The sequence below is a fragment of the Toxotes jaculatrix genome, chromosome 7, assembly GCF_017976425.1.
Source record: "Toxotes jaculatrix isolate fToxJac2 chromosome 7, fToxJac2.pri, whole genome shotgun sequence".
Classification (NCBI taxonomy): domain Eukaryota; kingdom Metazoa; phylum Chordata; class Actinopteri; family Toxotidae; genus Toxotes; species Toxotes jaculatrix.
In genome coordinates, this window is record NC_054400.1 from 19,975,775 (window position 1) to 19,995,027 (window position 19,253).

At 31.9% G+C, this 19,253-nt stretch overlaps 1 protein-coding gene across 1 annotated transcript in view; it reads left to right on the forward strand.

Annotated features, from left to right (window-relative positions):
* npc1l1 (NPC1-like 1) overlaps positions 1 to 19,117 on the forward strand; it is a 34,470-nt gene extending 15,353 nt beyond the window's left edge. The window contains exons 14-21 of the mRNA XM_041041883.1: positions 15,950 to 16,077; positions 16,201 to 16,330; positions 16,409 to 16,464; positions 16,548 to 16,698; positions 16,827 to 17,058; positions 17,146 to 17,259; positions 17,412 to 17,574; positions 17,697 to 19,117. Of these exons, the coding sequence (XP_040897817.1) occupies positions 15,950 to 16,077; positions 16,201 to 16,330; positions 16,409 to 16,464; positions 16,548 to 16,698; positions 16,827 to 17,058; positions 17,146 to 17,259; positions 17,412 to 17,574; positions 17,697 to 17,902 (1,180 nt within the window). The 3' untranslated portion in view covers positions 17,903 to 19,117. The remainder of the gene's footprint in view (positions 1 to 15,949; positions 16,078 to 16,200; positions 16,331 to 16,408; positions 16,465 to 16,547; positions 16,699 to 16,826; positions 17,059 to 17,145; positions 17,260 to 17,411; positions 17,575 to 17,696) is intronic.
* Positions 19,118 to 19,253: the final 136 nt, after the last annotated feature.

Consider the following 19,253-nt stretch of genomic DNA (forward strand, 5'->3'; position numbering starts at 1 on the left):
AAAACGTCATAGTATAGTAAGGCGTCAAAATCGGACAAAAAAAGTCAAAATTTTTTTTGACCTCAAAATGTCATAAAAAACGTCATAGTATAGTATGGCGTTTTTTTCGGGCAAAAAAAGTCAAGATTTTTTTGACCTCAAAATGTCATAAAAAACGTCATAGTATAGTAAGGCGTCAAAATCGGACAAAAAAAGTCAAAAAAAATTTTGACCTCAAAATGTCATGAAAAAAGTCAAAAATTTTTTTGACCTCAAAATGTCATAAAAAACGTCATAGTATAGTAAGGCGTTTTTTTCGGCCAAAAAAAGTCAAAATTTTTTTTGACCTCAAAATGTCATAAAAAACGTCATAGTATAGTAAGGCGTTTTTTTCGGCCAAAAAAAGTCAACATTTTTTTTGACCTCAAAATGTCATAAAAGACGTCATAGTATAGTAAGGCGTCAAAATCGGACAAAAAAAGTCAAAAAAGTTTTTTGACCTCAAAATGTCATAAAAAAGGTCACGGTATAGTAAGGCGTCAAAATCGGACAAAAAAAGTCAAAAATTTTTTTGACCTCAAAATGTCATAAAAAACCTCATAGTATAGTAAGGCGTCAAAATCGGACAAAAAAAGTCAAAAAATTTTTTTACCTCAAAATGTCATAAAAAACGTCATAGTATAGTAAGGCGTCAAAATCGGACAAAAAAAGTCAAAATTTTTTTTGACCTCAAAATGTCATAAAAAACGTCATAGTATAGTAAGGCGTTTTTTTCGGCCAAAAAAAGTCAAAAAAATTTTTGACCTCAAAATGTCATGAAAAAAGTCAAAATTTTTTTTGACCTCAAAATGTCATAAAAAGCGTCATAGTATAGTAAGGCGTTTTTTTCGGCCAAAAAAAGTCAAAAAAATTTTTTACCTCAAAATGTCATGAAAAAGTCAAACATTTTTTTGACCTCAAAATGTCATAAAAAACGTCATAGTATAGTAAGGTGTTTTTTTCGGCCAAAAAAAGCCAAAATTTTTTTTAACCTCAAAATGTCATAAAAAACTTCATAGTATAGTAAGGCGTCAAAATCGGACAAAAAAAGTCAAAAAAATTTTTGACCTCAAAATGTCATAAAAAACGTCATAGTATAGTAAGGCGTCAAAATCTGACAAAAAAAGTCAAAATTTTTTTTGACCTCAAAATGTCATAAAAAACGTCATAGTATAGTAAGGCGTCAAAATCGGACAAAAAAAGTCAAAAAATTTTTTAACCTCAAAATGTCATAAAAAACGTCATAGTATAGTATGGCTTTTTTTTCGGCCAAAAAAAGTCAAAATTTTTTTTGACCTCAAAATGTCATAGTATAGTAAGGCGTCAAAATCGGACAAAAAAAGTCAAAATTTTTTTTGACCTCAAAATGTCATAAAAAACGTCACGGTATAGTAAGGCGTCAAAATCGGATAAAAAAAGTCAAAAAAATTTTTGACCTCAAAATTTCATAAAAAACGTCATAGTATAGTAAGGCGTCAAAATCTGACAAAAAAAGTCAAAATTTTTTTTGACCTCAAAATGTCATAAAAGACGTCATAGTATAGTAAGGCGTCAAAATCGGACAAAAAAAGTCAAAAAAATTTTTGACCACAAAATGTCATAAAAAAGGTCACGGTATAGTAAGGCGTCAAAATCGGACAAAAAAAGTCAAAAATTTTTTTGACCTCAAAATGTCATAAAAAACCTCATAGTATAGTAAGGCGTCAAAATCGGACAAAAAAAGTCAAAATTTTTTTGGACCTCAAAATGTCATAAAAAACGTCATAGTATAGTAAGGCGTTTTTTTTCGGCCAAAAAAAGTCAAAAAAATTTTTGACCTCAAAATGTCATGAAAAAAGTCAAAATTTTTTTTGACCTCAAAATGTCATAAAAATCGTCATAGTATAGTAAGGCGTTTTTTTCGGCCAAAAAAAGTCAAAAAAATTTTTGACCTCAAAATGTCATGAAAAAAGTCAAAAATTTTTTTGACCTCAAAATGTCATAAAAGACGTCATAGTATAGTATGGCGTTTTTTTCGGGCAAAAAAAGTCAAACATTTTTTTGACCTCAAAATGTCATAAAAAACGTCATAGTATAGTATGGCGTTTTTTTCGGGCAAAAAAAGTCAAAATTTTTTTTGACCTCAAAATGTCATAAAAAACGTCATAGTATAGTATGGTGTTTTTTTCGGCCAAAAAAAGTCAAAAAAAATTTTGACCTCAAAATGTCATAAAAAACGTCATAGTATAGTATGGCGTTTTTTTCGGCCAAAAAAAGTCAAAAATTTTTTTGACCTCAAAATGTCATAGTATAGTAAGGTGTCAAAATCGGACAAAAAATATCAAAAATTTTTTTGACCTCAAAATGTCATAAAAACTTCATAGTATAGTATGGCGTTTTTTTCGGCCAAAAAAAGTCAAAATTTTTTTTGACCTCGAAATGTCATGAAAAAAGTCAAATTTTTTTCTGACCTCAAAATATCATAAAAAACATCATAGTATAGTAAGGCGTCAAAATCGGACAAAAAAGGTCAAAATTTTTTTTGACCTCAAAATGTCATAAAAAACGTCACGGTATACTAAGGCGTCAAAATCGGATAAAAAAAGTCAAAAAAATTTTTGACCTCAAAATGTCATAAAAAACGTCATAGTATAGTAAGGCGTCAAAATCTGACAAAAAAAGTCAAAATTTTTTTTGACCTCAAAATGTCATAAAAAACGTCATAGTATAGTAAGGCGTTTTTTTCGGCCAAAAAAAGTCAAAATTTTTTTTGACCTCAAAATGTCATAAAAAACGTCATAGTATATTAAGGCGTTTTTTTCGGCCAAAAAAAGTCAACATTTTTTTTGACCTCAAAATGTCATAAAAGACGTCATAGTATAGTAAGGCGTCAAAATCGGACAAAAAAAGTCAAAAAAGTTTTTTGACCTCAAAATGTCATAAAAAAGGTCACGGTATAGTAAGGCGTCAAAATCGGACAAAAAAAGTCAAAAATTTTTTTGACCTCAAAATGTCATAAAAAACCTCATAGTATAGTAAGGCGTCAAAATCGGACAAAAAAAGTCAAAAAATTTTTTTACCTCAAAATGTCATAAAAAACGTCATAGTATAGTAAGGCGTCAAAATCGGACAAAAAAAGTCAAAATTTTTTTTGACCTCAAAATGTCATAAAAAACGTCATAGTATAGTAAGGCGTTTTTTTCGGCCAAAAAAAGTCAAAAAAATTTTTGACCTCAAAATGTCATGAAAAAAGTCAAAATTTTTTTTGACCTCAAAATGTCATAAAAAGCGTCATAGTATAGTAAGGCGTTTTTTTCGGCCAAAAAAAGTCAAAAAAATTTTTTACCTCAAAATGTCATGAAAAAGTCAAAAATTTTTTTGACCTCAAAATGTCATAAAAAACGTCATAGTATAGTAAGGTGTTTTTTTCGGCCAAAAAAAGCCAAAATTTTTTTTGACCTCAAAATGTCATAAAAAACTTCATAGTATAGTAAGGCGTCAAAATCGGACAAAAAAAGTCAAAAAAATTCTTGACCTCAAAATGTCATAAAAAACGTCATAGTATAGTAAGGCGTCAAAATCTGACAAAAAAAGTCAAAATTTTTTTTGACCTCAAAATGTCATAAAAGACGTCATAGTATAGTAAGGCGTCAAAATCGGACAAAAAAAGTCAAAAAATTTTTTGACCTCAAAATGTCATAAAAAAGGTCACGGTATAGTAAGGCGTCAAAATCGGACAAAAAAAGTCAAAAATTTTTTTGACCTCAAAATGTCATAAAAAACCTCATAGTATAGTAAGGCGTCAAAATCGGACAAAAAAAGTCAAAATTTTTTTGGACCTCAAAATGTCATAAAAAACGTCATAGTATAGTAAGGCGTTTTTTTCGGCCAAAAAAAGTCAAAAAAATTTTTGACCTCAAAATGTCATGAAAAAAGTCAAAAATTTTTTTGACCTCAAAATGTCATAAAAATCGTCATAGTATAGTAAGGCGTTTTTTTCAGCCAAAAAAAGTCAAAAAAATTTTTGACCTCAAAATGTCATAGTATAGTAAGGCGTCAAAATCGGACAAAAAAAGTCAAAATTTTTTTTGACCTCAAAATGTCATAAAAAACGTCACGGTATAGTAAGGCGTCAAAATCGGATAAAAAAAGTCAAAAAAATTTTTGACCTCAAAATGTCATAAAAAACGTCATAGTATAGTAAGGCGTCAAAATCTGACAAAAAAAGTCAAAATTTTTTTTGACCTCAAAATGTCATAAAAGACGTCATAGTATAGTAAGGCGTCAAAATCGGACAAAAAAAGTCAAAAAAATTTTTGACCTCAAAATGTCATAAAAAAGTCACGGTATAGTAAGGCGTCAAAATCGGACAAAAAAAGTCAAAAATTTTTTTGACCTCAAAATGTCATAAAAAACCTCATAGTATAGTAAGGCGTCAAAATCGGACAAAAAAAGTCAAAATTTTTTTGGACCTCAAAATGTCATAAAAAACGTCATAGTATAGTAAGGCGTTTTTTTCGGCCAAAAAAAGTCAAAAAAATTTTTGACCTCAAAATGTCATGAAAAAAGTCAAAATTTTTTTTGACCTCAAAATGTCATAAAAATCGTCATAGTATAGTAAGGCGTTTTTTTCAGCCAAAAAAAGTCAAAAAAATTTTTGACCTCAAAATGTCATGAAAAAAGTCAAAAATTTTTTTGACCTCAAAATGTCATAAAAGACGTCATAGTATAGTATGGCGTTTTTTTCGGGCAAAAAAAGTCAAACATTTTTTTGACCTCAAAATGTCATAAAAAACGTCATAGTATAGTATGGCGTTTTTTTCGGGCAAAAAAAGTCAAAATTTTTTTTGACCTCAAAATGTCATAAAAAACGTCATAGTATAGTATGGTGTTTTTTTCGGCCAAAAAAAGTCAAAAAAATTTTTGACTTCAAAATGTCATAAAAAACGTCATAGTATATTATGGCGTTTTTTTCGGCCAAAAAAAGTCAAAAATTTTTTTGACCTCAAAATGTCATAGTATAGTAAGGTGTCAAAATCGGACAAAAAATATCAAAAATTTTTTTGACCTCAAAATGTCATAAAAACTTCATAGTATAGTATGGCGTTTTTTTCGGCCAAAAAAAGTCAAAATTTTTTTTGACCTCGAAATGTCATGAAAAAAGTCAAATTTTTTTCTGACCTCAAAATGTCATAAAAAACATCATAGTATAGTAAGGCGTCAAAATCGGACAAAAAAAGTCAAAATTTTTTTTGACCTCAAAATGTCATAAAAAACGTCACGGTATACTAAGGCGTCAAAATCGGATAAAAAAAGTCAAAAAAATTTTTGACCTCAAAATGTCATAAAAAACGTCATAGTATAGTAAGGCGTCAAAATCTGACAAAAAAAGTCAAAATTTTTTTTGACCTCAAAATGTCATAAAAGACGTCATAGTATAGTAAAGCGTCAAAATCGGACAAAAAAAGTCAAAAAAATTTTTGACCTCAAAATGTCATAAAAAAGGTCACGGTATAGTAAGGCGTCAAAATCGGACAAAAAAAGTCAAAAATTTTTTTTGACCTCAAAATGTCATAAAAAACCTCATAGTATAGTAAGGCGTCAAAATCGGACAAAAAAAGTCAAAATTTTTTTTGACCTCAAAATGTCATAAAAAACGTCATAGTATAGTAAGGCGTCAAAATCGGACAAAAAAAGTCAAAATTTTTTTTGACCTCACAATGTCATAAAAGACGTCATAGTATAGTAAGGCGTCAAAATCGGACAAAAAAAGTCAAAAAATTTTTTGACCTCAAAATGTCATAAAAAACGTCACGGTATAGTAAGGCGTCAAAATCGGACAAAAAAAGTCAAAAATTTCTTTGACCTCAAAATGTCATAAAAAACGTCATAGTATAGTAAGGCGTCAAAATCGGACAAAAAAAGTCAAAAAATTTTTTGACCTCAAAATGTCATAAAAAACGTCATAGTATAGTATGGCGTTTTTTTCGGGCAAAAAAAGTCAAAATTTTTTTGACCTCAAAATGTCATAAAAAACGTCATAGTATAGTAAGGCGTCAAAATCGGACAAAAAAAGTCAAAAATTTTTTTGACCTCAAAATGTCATAAAAAACGTCATAGTATAGTATGGCGTTTTTTTCGGGCAAAAAAAGTCAAAATTTTTTTTGACCTCAAAATGTCATAAAAAACGTCATAGTATAGTATGGCGTTTTTTTCGGCCAAAAAAAGTCAAAAATTTTTTTCACCTCAAAATGTCATAGTATAGTAAGGCGTCAAAATCGGACAAGAAATGTCAAAAAATTTTTTGACCTCAAAATGTCATAAAAACTTCATAGTATAGTATGGCGTTTTTTTCGGCCAAAAAAAGTCACATTTTTTTTTGACCTCGAAATGTCATGAAAAAAGTCAAATTTTTTTTTGACCTCAAAATGTCATAAAAAACGTCATAGTATAGTAAGGCGTCAAAATCGGACAAAAAAAGTCAAAAAAATTTTTGACCTCAAAATGTCATAAAAAACGTCATAGTATAGTATGGCGTTTTTTTCGGGCAAAAAAAATCAAAATTTTTTTTGACCTCAAAATGTCATAAAAAGCGTCATAGTATAGTAAGGCGTTTTTTTCGGCCAAAAAAAGTCAAAAAATTTTTTTACCTCAAAATGTCATGAAAAAAGTCAAAAATTTTTTTGACCTCAAAATGTCATAAAAAACGACATAGTATAGTAAGGCGTTTTTTTCGGCCAAAAAAAGTCAAAAATTTTTTTGACCTCAAAATGTCATAAAAAACGTCATAGTATAGTAAGGCGTCAAAATCGGACAAAAAAAGTCAAAAATTTTTTTGACCTCAAAATGTCATAAAAAACGTCATAGTATAGTATGGCGTTTTTTTCGGGAAAAAAATTCAAAATTTTTTTGACCTCAAAATGTCATAAAAAACGTCATAGTATAGTAAGGCGTCAAAATCGGACAAAAAAAGTCAAAAATTTTTTTGACCTCAAAATGTCATAAAAAACGTCATAGTATAGTATGGCGTTTTTTTTGGGCAAAAAAAGTCAAAATTTTTTTTGACCTCAAAATGTCATAAAAAACTTCATAGTATAGTAAGGCGTCAAAATCGGACAAAAAAAGTCAAAAATTTTTTTGACCTCAACATGTCATAAAAAACGTCAAAAATCTTTTTGACCTCAAAATGTCATGAAAAAGTCAAAAAAAATTTTGACCTCAAAATGTCATAAAAAAACGTCATAGTATAGTATGGCGTTTTTTTCGGGCAAAAAAAGTCAAAAAATTTTTTGACCTCAAAATGTCATAAAAAACGTCATAGTATAGTAAGGCGTTTTTTTGGGGGAAAAAAAGTCAACATTTTTTTTGACCTCAAAATGTCATAAAAAACGTCATAATATAGTATGGCGTTTTTTCCGGCCAAAAAAAGTCAAAATTTTTTTTGACCTCAAAATGTCATAAAAGACGTCATAGTATAGTAAGGCGTCAAAATCTGACAAAAAAAGTTACAATTTTTTTTGACCTCAAAATGTTATAAAAAACGTCATATAGTAAGGCGTCAAAATCGGCCAAAAAAAGTCAAAATTTTTTTGACCTCAAAATGTCATGTAAAAAGTCAAAAAAATTTTTGACCTCAAAATGTCATGTAAAAAGTCAAAAAAAATGTTGACCCCAAAATATCATAAAAAACGTCAAAAATCTTTTTGACCTCAAAATGTCATGAAAAAAGTCAAATTTTTTTTTGACCTCAAAATGTCATAAAAAAAGTCATTGCATAGTAAGGCGTTTTTTTTGGGCAAATTTTGACCTCAAAATGTCATAAAAAACGTCATAGTATAGTAAGGCGTCAAAATCGGACAAAAAAATTCAACATTTTTTTTGACCTCAAAATGTCATAAAAAACGTCATAGTATAGTATGGCATTTTTTTCGTGCAAAAAAAGTCAAAAATTTTTTTGACCTCAAAATGTCATAAAAAACGTCATTGCATAGTAAGGCGTTTTTTTCGGCCAAAAAAAATCTAAAAATTTTTTGACCTTAAAATGTCATGAAAAAAGTCAAAAATTTTTTTGACCTCAAATTGTCATAAAAACGTCATATTATAGTATGGCGTTTTTTTCGGCCAAAAAAAGTCAAAAAAATTTTTGACCTCGAAATGTCATGAAAAAAGTCAAATTTTTTTTTACCTCAAAATGTCATAAAAAACGTCATGTATAGTAAGGCGTCAAAATCGGACAAAAAAAGTCCAAAAAATTTTTGACCTCAAAATGTCATAAAAAACGTCATAGTATAGTAAGGCGTCAAAATCTGACAAAAACAGTCAAAATTTTTTTTTACCTCAAAATGTCATAAAAAAAGTCAAAAATCTTTTTGACCCCAAAATGTCATGAAAAAAGTCAAAAAAATTTTTGACCTCAAAATGTCATAAAAGACGTCGTAGTATAGTATGGCGTTTTTTTCGGGCAAAAAAAGTCAAAAATTTTTTTGACCTCAAAATGTCATAAAAAACGTCATAGTATAGTATGGCGTCAAAATCGGCCAAAAAAAGTCAAAAAAATTTTTGACCTCAAAATGTCATGAAAAAAGTCAAAATTTTTTTTTACTTCAAAATGTCATAAAAAACGTCATAGTATAGTAAGGCGTCAAAATCGGACAAAAAAAGTCAAAATTTTTTTTGACCTCAAAATGTCATAAAAAACGTCATAGTATAGTATGGCGTTTTTTTCGGCCAAAAAAAGTCAAAATTTTTTTTGACCTCAAAATGTCATAGTATAGTAAGGCGTCAAAATCGGACAAAAAATGTCAAAAAAATTTTTGACCTCAAAATGTCATAAAAACGTCATAGTATAGTATGGCGTTTTTTTCGGGCAAAAAAAGTAAAAAATTTTCTTAAAAAACATCATACGAAATCGTCGAAATTGGACAAAAAAAGTCAACATTTTTTTTTACCTCAAAATAAGATAAGAGAATCCTTTATTAGTCCCTCAGTGGGGAAATTGCATTTAGCAACAGCAGGGATACAGTACAGTAAGTGAAAGTGAGATATAAGTAAGAGGCCAATATGGCCAGAACAAGATTTAAATAAGGTAGAATAACTAAGAGACAAGAAAATAGCTGCTGTAAATAATAAAATATACATTCATACATACATACATAAATAAATAAATATGAGATGGAGATTGTTGAGTTGAGTGACTATAGTACACAAATATTGCACATTAATAACTGGGTTATTGCACATTGATGTATGGTAATCAGTATGTGTGTTAACAATGTTCGTTATAGAGTCTGACAGCAGCAGGAAGGAAAGATCTTCTAAATCTCTCCTTCACACACCGAGGGTGGAGCAGTCTGTCACTGAAGCTGCTCTTCAGAGCTGACACGACGTTCTGCAGGGGGTGGGACTCGTGGTCCAGCATAGATGACAGTTTTGCTAGGACCCTTCTGTCTCCAACCTCACGCACTGAGTCCAGAGGACAGCCCAGGACAGAGCTGGACTTCCTGATGAATTTGTCCAGCTTCTTCCTCTCCTTCTCAGTTATGCTGCTGCTCCAGCAGACTACACTGTACAAGATGGCTGAAGCCACCACAGAGTCATAAAAGGTCTTTAGGAGTGTCCCCTGCACACCAAAAGACCGCAGTCTCCTCAGGAGGTAGAGCCTGTATAGTAAGGCGTCAAAATCGGCCAAAAAAAGTCAAAAATTTTTTTGACCTCAAAATGTCATAAAAAACGTCATAGTATAGTAAGGCGTCAAAATCGGCCAAAAAAAAGTCATTTTTTAAAACGGCCTCAAAATGTCATAGTATAGTAAGGCGTCAACATCGGCCAAAAAAAGTCAACATTTTTTTTTACCTCAAAATGTCATAAAAAACGTCATACCGCAATATGACGTCAAAATCGGACAAAAAAAGTCAACATTTTTTTTTACCTCAAAATGTCATAAAAAACATCATAGTATAGTAAGGCGTCAAAATCGGACAAAAACAGTCAAAAATTTTTTTTACCTCAAAATGTCATAAAAAACGTCAAAAATCTTTTTGACCTCAAAATGTCATAAAAAACGTCATAGTATAGTATGGCGTTTTATTCGGGCCAAAAAAGTCAAAATTTTTTTTGACCTCAAAATATCATAAAAAATGTCATAGTATAGTAAGGCGTCAAAATCGGACAAAAAACGTCTTTTTTTTTTCAGACCTCAAAATGTCATAAAAAACGTCATAGTATAGTAAGGCGTCAAAATCGGACAAAAACAGTCAAAATTTTTTTTTACCTCAAAATGTCATAAAAAACGTCAAAAATCTTTTTGACCTCAAAATGTCATAAAAAACGTCATAGTATAGTATGGCGTTTTATTCGGGCCAAAAAAGTCACAATTTTTTTTGACCTCAAAATATCATAAAAAATGTCATAGTATAGTAAGGCGTCAAAATCGGACAAAAAACGTCTTTTTTTTTTCAGACCTCAAAATGTCATAAAAAACATCATAGTATAGTAAGGCGTCAAAATCGGACAAAAAAAGTCAACATTTTTTTTGACCTCAAAATGTCATAAAAAACGTCATAGTGTAGTAAGGCGTCAAAATCGGACAAAAAAAGTCAAAATTTTTTTTGACCTCAAAATGTCATAAAAAACGTCAAAAATCTTTTTGACCTCAAAATGTCCTGAAAAAAGTCAAAATTTTTTTGACCTCAAAATGTCATAAAAAACGTCATAGTATAGTAAGGCGTCAAAATCGGACAAAAAAAGTCAACATTTTTTTTTACCTCAAAGTGTCATAAAAAATATCATACCGCGATATGACGTCGAAATCGGACAAAAAAAGTCAAACTTTTTTTTTGACCTCAAAATGTCATAAAAAACGTCATAGTATAGTATGGCGTTTTATTCGGCCAAAAAAAGTCAAAAAAATTTTTGACCTCAAAATGTCATGAAAAAAGTCAAAAAATTTTTTGACCTCAAAATGTCATAAAAAAACGTCATAGTTTAGTATGGCGTTTTTTGCGGGCAAAAAAAGTCAATAATTTTTTTGACCTCAAAATGTCATAAAAAACGTCATAGTATAGTAAGGCGTCAAAATCGGACAAAAAAAGTCAACATTTTTTTTGACCCCAAAATGTCATAAAAAACGTCATAGTATAGTAATGCGTCAAAATCGGACAAAAAAAGTCAAAATTTTTTTTGACCTCAAAATGTCATAAAAAACGTCAAAAATCTTTTTGACCTCAAAATGTCATAAAAAACGTCATAGTATAGTATGGCGTTTTATTCGGGCCAAAAAAGTCAAAAATTTTTTTGACCTCAAAATATCATAAAAAATGTCATAGTATAGTAAGGCATCAAAATCGGACAAAAAAACGTCTTTTTTTTTTCAGACCTCAAAATGTCATAAAAAACATCATAGTATAGTAAGGCGTCAAAATCGGACAAAAAAAGTCAACATTTTTTTTGACCTCAAAATGTCATAAAAAACGTCAAAAATCTTTTTGACCTCAAAATGTCATAAAAAACGTCATAGTATAGTAAGGCGTCAAAATCGGACAAAAAAAGTCAACATTTTTTTTGACCTCAAAATGTCATAAAAAACGTCATAGTATAGTATGGCGTTTTATTCGGCCAAAAAAAGTCAAAAAAATTTTTGACCTCAAAATGTCATGAAAAAAGTCAAAAAAGTTTTTGACCTCAAAATGTCATAAAAAACGTCATAGTATAGTATGGCGTTTTTTTGCGGGCAAAAAAAGTCAAAAATTTTTTTGACCTCAAAATGTCATAAAAAACGTCATAGTATAGTATGGCGTTTTTTTCGGCCAAAAAAAGTCAAAATTTTTTTTGACCTCAAAATGTCATAAAAAAACGTCGTAGTATAGTAAGGCGTCAAAATCAGACAAAAAAAGTCAAAATTTTTTTTGACCTCAAAATGTCATAAAAAACCTCATAGTATAGTAAGGCGTCAAAATTGGACAAAAAAAGTCTTTTTTTTTTCAGTCCTCAAAATGTCATAAAAAACGTCATAGTATAGTAAGGTGTCAAAATCGGCCAAAAAAAGTCATTTTTTAAAACGGCCTCAAAATGTCATAAAAAACGTCATAGTATAGTAAGGCGTCAAAATCGGCCAAAAAGTCAAAAAAAACTTTTGAACTCAAAATGTCATAAAAAACCTCATAGTATAGTAAGGTGTCAAAATCGTCCAAAAAAAGTCAAAAAATTTTTTGACCTCAAAATGTCATAAAAAACATCTTAGTATAGTAAGGCGTCAAAATAGACCAAAAAAGTCATTTTTTAAAACGGCCTCAAAATGTCATAAAAAACATCATAGTATAGTAAGGCGTCAAAATCGGCCAAAAAAAGTCAACCTTTTTTTTTCACCTCAAAATGTCATAAAAAACGTCATAGTATAGTAATGCGTCAAAATCGGCCAAAAAAAGTCAAAAATTTTTTTGACCTCAAAATGTCATAAAAAACGTCATAGTATAGTAAGGCGTCAAAATCGGACAAAAAAAGTCAAAAATTTTTATGACCTCAAAGTGTCATAAAAAACCTCATAGTATAGAAAAGCTTCAAAATCGGCCAAAAAAAGTCAACATTTTTTTTGACCTCAAAATGTCATAAAAAACGTCATAGTATAGTAAGGCGTCAAAATCGGCCAAAAAAAGTCATTTTTTTTTCAGACCTCAAAATGTCATAAAAAATGTCATAGTATAGCAAGGCGTGAAAATCAGACAAAAACAGTCAAAATTTTTTTTTACCTCAAAATGTCATAAAAAACGTCAAAAATCTTTTTGACCTCAAAATGTCATAAAAAACGTCATAGTATAGTATGGCGTTTTATTCGGGCCAAAAAAGTCAAAAAATTTTTTGACCTCAAAATATCATAAAAAATGTCATAGTATTGTAAGGCGTCAAAATCGGACAAAAAACGTCTTTTTTTTTTCAGACCTCAAAATGTCATAAAAAACATCATAGTATAGTAATGCGTCAAAATCGGCCAAAAAAAAGTCATTTTTTAAAACGGCCTCAAAATGTCATAAAAAACATCATAGTATAGTAAGGCGTCAAAATCGGCCAAAAAAAGTCAACCTTTTTTTTTCACCTCAAAATGTCATAAAAAAACGTCATAGTATAGTAATGCGTCAAAATCGGCCAAAAAAAGTCATTTTTTTTTCAGACCTCAAAATGTCATAAAAAATGTCATAGTATAGCAAGGCGTGAAAATCGGACAAAAAAAGTTAACTTTTTTTTTTACCTCAAAATGTCATAAAAAACGTCATAGTATAGTAACGCGTCAAAGTCGGACAAAAAAAGTCAAAAATTTTTTTGACCTCAAAATGTCATAAAAAACGTCATAGTATAGTAAGGCGTCAAAATCGGACAAAAAAAGTCAAAAATTTTTTGACCTCAAAATGTCATAAAAAACCTCATAGTATAGAAAAGCTTCAAAATCGGCCAAAAAAAGTCAACATTTTTTTTGACCTCAAAATGTCATAAAAAAACGTCATAGTATAGTAAGGCGTCAAAATCGGCCAAAAAAAGTCATTTTTTTTTCAGACCTCAAAATGTCATAAAAAATGTCATAGTATAGCAAGGCGTGAAAATCGGACAAAAAAAGTTAACTTTTTTTTTTACCTCAAAATGTCATAAAAAACGTCATAGTATAGTAACGCGTCAAAGTTGGACAAAAAAAGTCAAAAATTTTTTTGACCTCAAAATGTCATAAAAAACGTCATAGTATAGTAAGGCGTCAAAATCGGACAAAAAAAGTCAAAAATTTTTATGACCTCAAAGTGTCATAAAAAACCTCATAGTATAGAAAAGCTTCAAAATCGGCCAAAAAAAGTCAACATTTTTTTTGACCTCAAAATGTCATAAAAAACGTCATAGTATAGTAAGGCGTCAAAATCGGCCAAAAAAAGTCATTTTTTTTTCAGACCTCAAAATGTCATAAAAAATGTCATAGTATAGCAAGGCGTGAAAATCGGACAAAAAAGTTAACATTTTTTTTTACCTCAAAATGTCATAAAAAACGTCATAGTATAGTAACGCGTCAAAATCGGCCAAAAAAAGTCAAAATTTTTTTTGACCTCAAAATGTCAAAGTCGGCCAAAAAAAGTCAAAAATTTTTTTGACCTCAAAATGTCATAAAAAACCTCATAGTATAGAAAAGCTTCAAAATCGGCCAAAAAAAAGTCAAAAAATTTTTTGACCTCAAAATGTCATAAAAAACGTCATAGTATAGTAAGGCGTCAAAATCGGACAAAAAAAGTCAAAAATTTTTTTGACCTCAAAATGTCATAAAAAACGTCATAGTATAGTAAGGCGTCAAAATCGGACAAAAAAAGTCAAATTTTTTTTTGACCTCAAAATGTCATAAAAAACGTCATAGTATAGTAAGGCGTCAAAATCGGACAAAAACAGTCAAAAATTTTTTTTACCTCAAAATGTCATAAAAAACGTCAAAAATCTTTTTGACCTCAAAATGTCATAAAAAACGTCATAGTATAGTATGGCGTTTTATTCGGGCCAAAAAAGTCAAAAAATTTTTTGACCTCAAAATATCATAAAAAACGTCATAGTATTGTAAGGCGTCAAAATCGGACAAAAAACGTCTTTTTTTTTTCAGACCTCAAAATGTCATAAAAAACATCATAGTATAGTAATGCGTCAAAATCGGCCAAAAAAAAGTCATTTTTTAAAACGGCCTCAAAATGTCATAAAAAACATCATAGTATAGTAAGGCGTCAAAATCGGCCAAAAAAAGTCAACCTTTTTTTTTCACCTCAAAATGTCATAAAAAAACGTCATAGTATAGTAATGCGTCAAAATCGGACAAAAAAAGTCAAAATTTTTTTTGACCTCAAAATGTCATAAAAAACGTCATAGTATAGTAAGGCGTGAAAATCGGCCAAAAAGAGTCAAAAAATTTTTTGACCTCAAAATGTCATAAAAAACCTCATAGTATAGAAAAGCTTCAAAATCGGCCAAAAAAAGTCAACATTTTTTTTGACCTCAAAATGTCATAAAAAAACGTCATAGTATAGTAAGGCGTCAAAATCGGCCAAAAAGTCATTTTTTTTTCAGACCTCAAAATGTCATAAAAAATGTCATAGTATAGCAAGGCGTGAAAATCGGACAAAAAAAGTTAACTTTTTTTTTTACCTCAAAATGTCATAAAAAACGTCATAGTATAGTAACGCGTCAAAGTCGGACAAAAAAAGTCAAAAATTTTTTTGACCTCAAAATGTCATAAAAAACCTCATCGTATAGAAAAGCTTCAAAATCGGCCAAAAAAAGTCAAAAATTTTTTTGACCTCAAAATGTCATAAAAAACCTTATAGTATAGTAAAGCTTCAAAATCGACCAAAAAAAGTCAAACATTTTTTTGATCTCAAAATGTCATAAAAAACGTCATAGTATAGTAAGGCGTCAAAATAGCAAGCCCTGACAGTTAAGAAACGGCAATGGATTCTGCTGGGAAATCATTTTATCTCCAGTACAAGTTGGGTGGTTTGTATTTTCATTTTAACAACATACCCACCTTCAAGTGAAGCAAGAGCTTCTCCCTGTTTTATTTTTTTCTTCCTCTTTAGATGCTCCAGACTCATTTTGGATGCCATCTCTGCAGCCTGTGACTACTGATTGGTCTGATGTTGATTGTTGCCAATCATCATGATGGTGTGCGGTGTCAGATTACAGCTGCCATTACCCTTTGCTTCGCTCGCACTTAAGGGTCCTCATTGTGCGTCTCATATTGCGCGGTCCACATCACTGACGCAATGTGCACAGTGGTGCGCTGCATGAATCATTCACGCAATTTGCACATCTCCCTCAAAACGGGACCCCCTCTGCAAACGTGGGGCCCTACACACAGTGCATGGTTTGCGTGTAGGGAGGGGCGGGGCTGGCTTGGATTGACATTTGTATTTGTGTCTTTTTAACCCACTGACGTTGTAATCTGCAGATCCTACTTGGCTATTCCGGCTAACTCTTGGGTGGACGATTTCATCGACTGGCTGAACCCTGGATCCAGATGTTGTCGTCTTTACACCATCGGTCCAAATGCTGGAAAGTTCTGTCCTGCAAGTCAATGTGAGAATCGCTGCTCAGAAAACACCCCTTTAACACACATTCCTAACTGTGAATTTCCTTATATGATCAAAGATATCTCCTTTACTTTATTAACACTCTTACTCTGCTCCAATATCTCAATAGCTGCTTTCCTTTGCGGGCGCAAGTGTATGGCTAATCCTTCAGATGGCGTCCTCAGGCCCACTGTGGAACAATTCAACCGTTTCCTCCCTGACTTCCTGGGTAACAGGCCTGACCTGCAGTGCCCCAAAGGGTGTGTATTGTAGCTACACACATACACACACAACATCACTACATGAAAAAAACATTCTCACATCTTTTCTTTTAACAGTGGTCTAGGAGCCTACGACAAGGCCGTGGTGAAAGATGCAAGTGGAGAAATTATAGGTAAATCTTCTCAAAGTCACAGACAGATGTTACTGTGTATTCATTTAAAAGATGCTGGTAAGTAAACCTTTTCTTTTTCCCAGCCTCTCGGTTCATGGCTTACCACACACCTTTAACCAACTCTCAGGAGTACACTGCTGCGCTGCTGAAGGCCAGAGAGCTAGCTCACAACATCACCCGGAGCATGAGGAATATATCAGGCACCTCATCTGACTTTGAAGTTTTTCCTTACACGTATGTACCTTTAGTTCCCAAACTCTGTGGATGGGCAATTTTTCTTTTTATTACTTATATGGAATTTGTCATTCAAAATAAATAGTCAGTATTTTCCAACCATTATTTTGCTTTTCTCCCTCTTCCAGGATAACTAATGTGTTTTACGAGCAGTACCTGACTATTGTGCCAGAAGGACTCTTCAACATCTCCCTGTGCCTGCTGCCGACCTTCGTGGTGTGCTGCCTGCTGCTGGGCTTGGACCTCCGCTCCGGCCTGCTCAACGTGATCACCATAATCATGATCGTCATAGACACTGTTGGCGTCATGACACTGTGGAGCATTGATTATAACGCCGTGGCCCTCATCAACCTGGTCACGGTGAGAACATCTGTAAACAATAATAGGGAATGAATTAATATGGTCATTTCTTACTTTATGGACTTAAATTCTCTGTGTTGTTTGCAGGCGGTGGGCATCTCTGTGGAGTTTGTCTCACATATGACAAGATCCTTTGCACTCAGCACCAAGCCCACACATGTGGAAAGAGCCAAGGAGGCCACTGCAAATATGGGCAGTGCGGTAAGTAAACTACAAGGCAATCTAGAACAGACATTGTGAAAACAAAGAAATCAGGGAAATAACATTTGCTTTTAGTACCACACAGTTAACGGTAACATCCACATACAGTAACAGCTGTCTGAGTAAAAACATGTTTATTTTGTACCCTGAAGGTATTTGCTGGTGTTGCTATGACCAACCTACCAGGCATCCTTGTGCTGGCGTTTGCCAAAGCGCAGCTCATCCAGATCTTCTTCTTCCGGTTAAATCTGGTCATCACACTTCTGGGGATGGCTCACGGACTCATCTTCCTCCCTGTGCTGCTCAGCTACTTTGGTACGCACTTTATTTTCTGCATATTTTTCTGTGCCAGAGGGCACCAATGAAACTGAGAATGAGGACTAAATCTCCATTGTGTGTTTGTTTGTTTGTTTCTTTCTTTCTTTTTCTTTCCACAGGTCCTGGTGTGAATAAGGCCGTGTTGCTGCAGCTCCAGCAGGACAAAGCAAAGGCCACTCAGGATCTTGAGATGAGGGGCAACACGAGACCAGCCTACGATAACCTGAGCTATGAAGACAATGAGACAAAACCAGACCCAGGCTCAAACTCCAGAAAGGCTGTCACAGACGCAGACCTTAAAAAAATTAAAACTGACCGTGTCTGAGCCCCAACAACAAAAACTGTTTATGAAAGCTCTGATGAGTAAATACCTCTGTAACAAACTTCATAAGGACAAGCACAGAAAAGGACAGTGATAGCAAACAAAGAGTCAGATATTTGGCTCCTCCATATGGAGATCATTATCTAAACAATGTACCTCAATCATAAATGGACCACTGGGATGGTCGACAACAGTAAACAGTTGTGCAATATTCCTGAGCAATGCAAGAGCGGACGGTTGCAGGGAGAATCAACCTTCCTGTCTCATCAAATGGAAAACTACACGTCTCTCTTCACAAGCGCTGCAGCTGGGAAAGATTTGTTTTTTAGTTGTGGAATCATAACAGGAAAGAAAGTCAAACAAATGTTCTTGAATTAGTCATTTTGTATTATTTTTATTGAATGTAATTATTTTGTATGTGAATACTTCACATTGTCACTGTTTCGAGTGATTTAAAGTAACACACACTCCAGGAATTTATATGATAGTTTCTTTAGTTGCAGTGCAATGCTATTGTGGTCAAAGTGCAATCAGTTAAAAAAAAAAAAAAACATTTAATGTTTTTCTTATGTGAATAAATAGCCTTACTGAAAACACTTCACATTATAGTTTTCTAAGGTAGGTGTTTGGAAAGTACTATTAGGGAATACTGGCCCTGCAGAAGTGTTGACTTGGTTGTAACACTTTTTAAATTTGTTGTTTGAGTGTGGGAAATACATGCACACACTTTTTTATTCAAGAGACCAAAACTGTAGCAGCGATTTCCCACAGACTTGCAACACTGTAGGATGCTCTCCTTAAAATTGTATTAGGAAAAGTACAGAAGTGTTGATGAATTAGTTCGGGTTCAAAACTCTGCACTTGTTCTAATGCAATTTAAAAAAAAGAAATTAAAGAGAGCAAAGTCTACAGTGTCGTGTGTCCTCAAGAAGTAGAAATAAAATGTATTGTTTTCATTATCAGTTATTTAACTCATCCCTCCATAATGTTTTTGTTTTTCTATCTCCATTTGTTCAATTTGCTTTGAGGAAGATTAAGATCTGTTCTCACTTTGCACTGGGTCTGACTGTGACACAAAGGTCAGGTTTGAATCATGAGAAACAATATTGTATTATTTTTCATACATTTTCACAGGCTGTCCCTAAAAGAAAAGGGATTGTTTTAGGCATGTTGATGTCTTCTTAGTCGGTCTTTTACTTGGAAGCATCCTGCTCTACATCTTTCTACCATTTGATGATAGGTGTCCCATGTAGTGTTAAAATTGTTGTAAAACAATGGAAATCGAGTTTTATTCAAGTTTTCTGAAAGCAGGAAACCCGTTTAACAATAAACTTAACACAGAACATTGTGAATA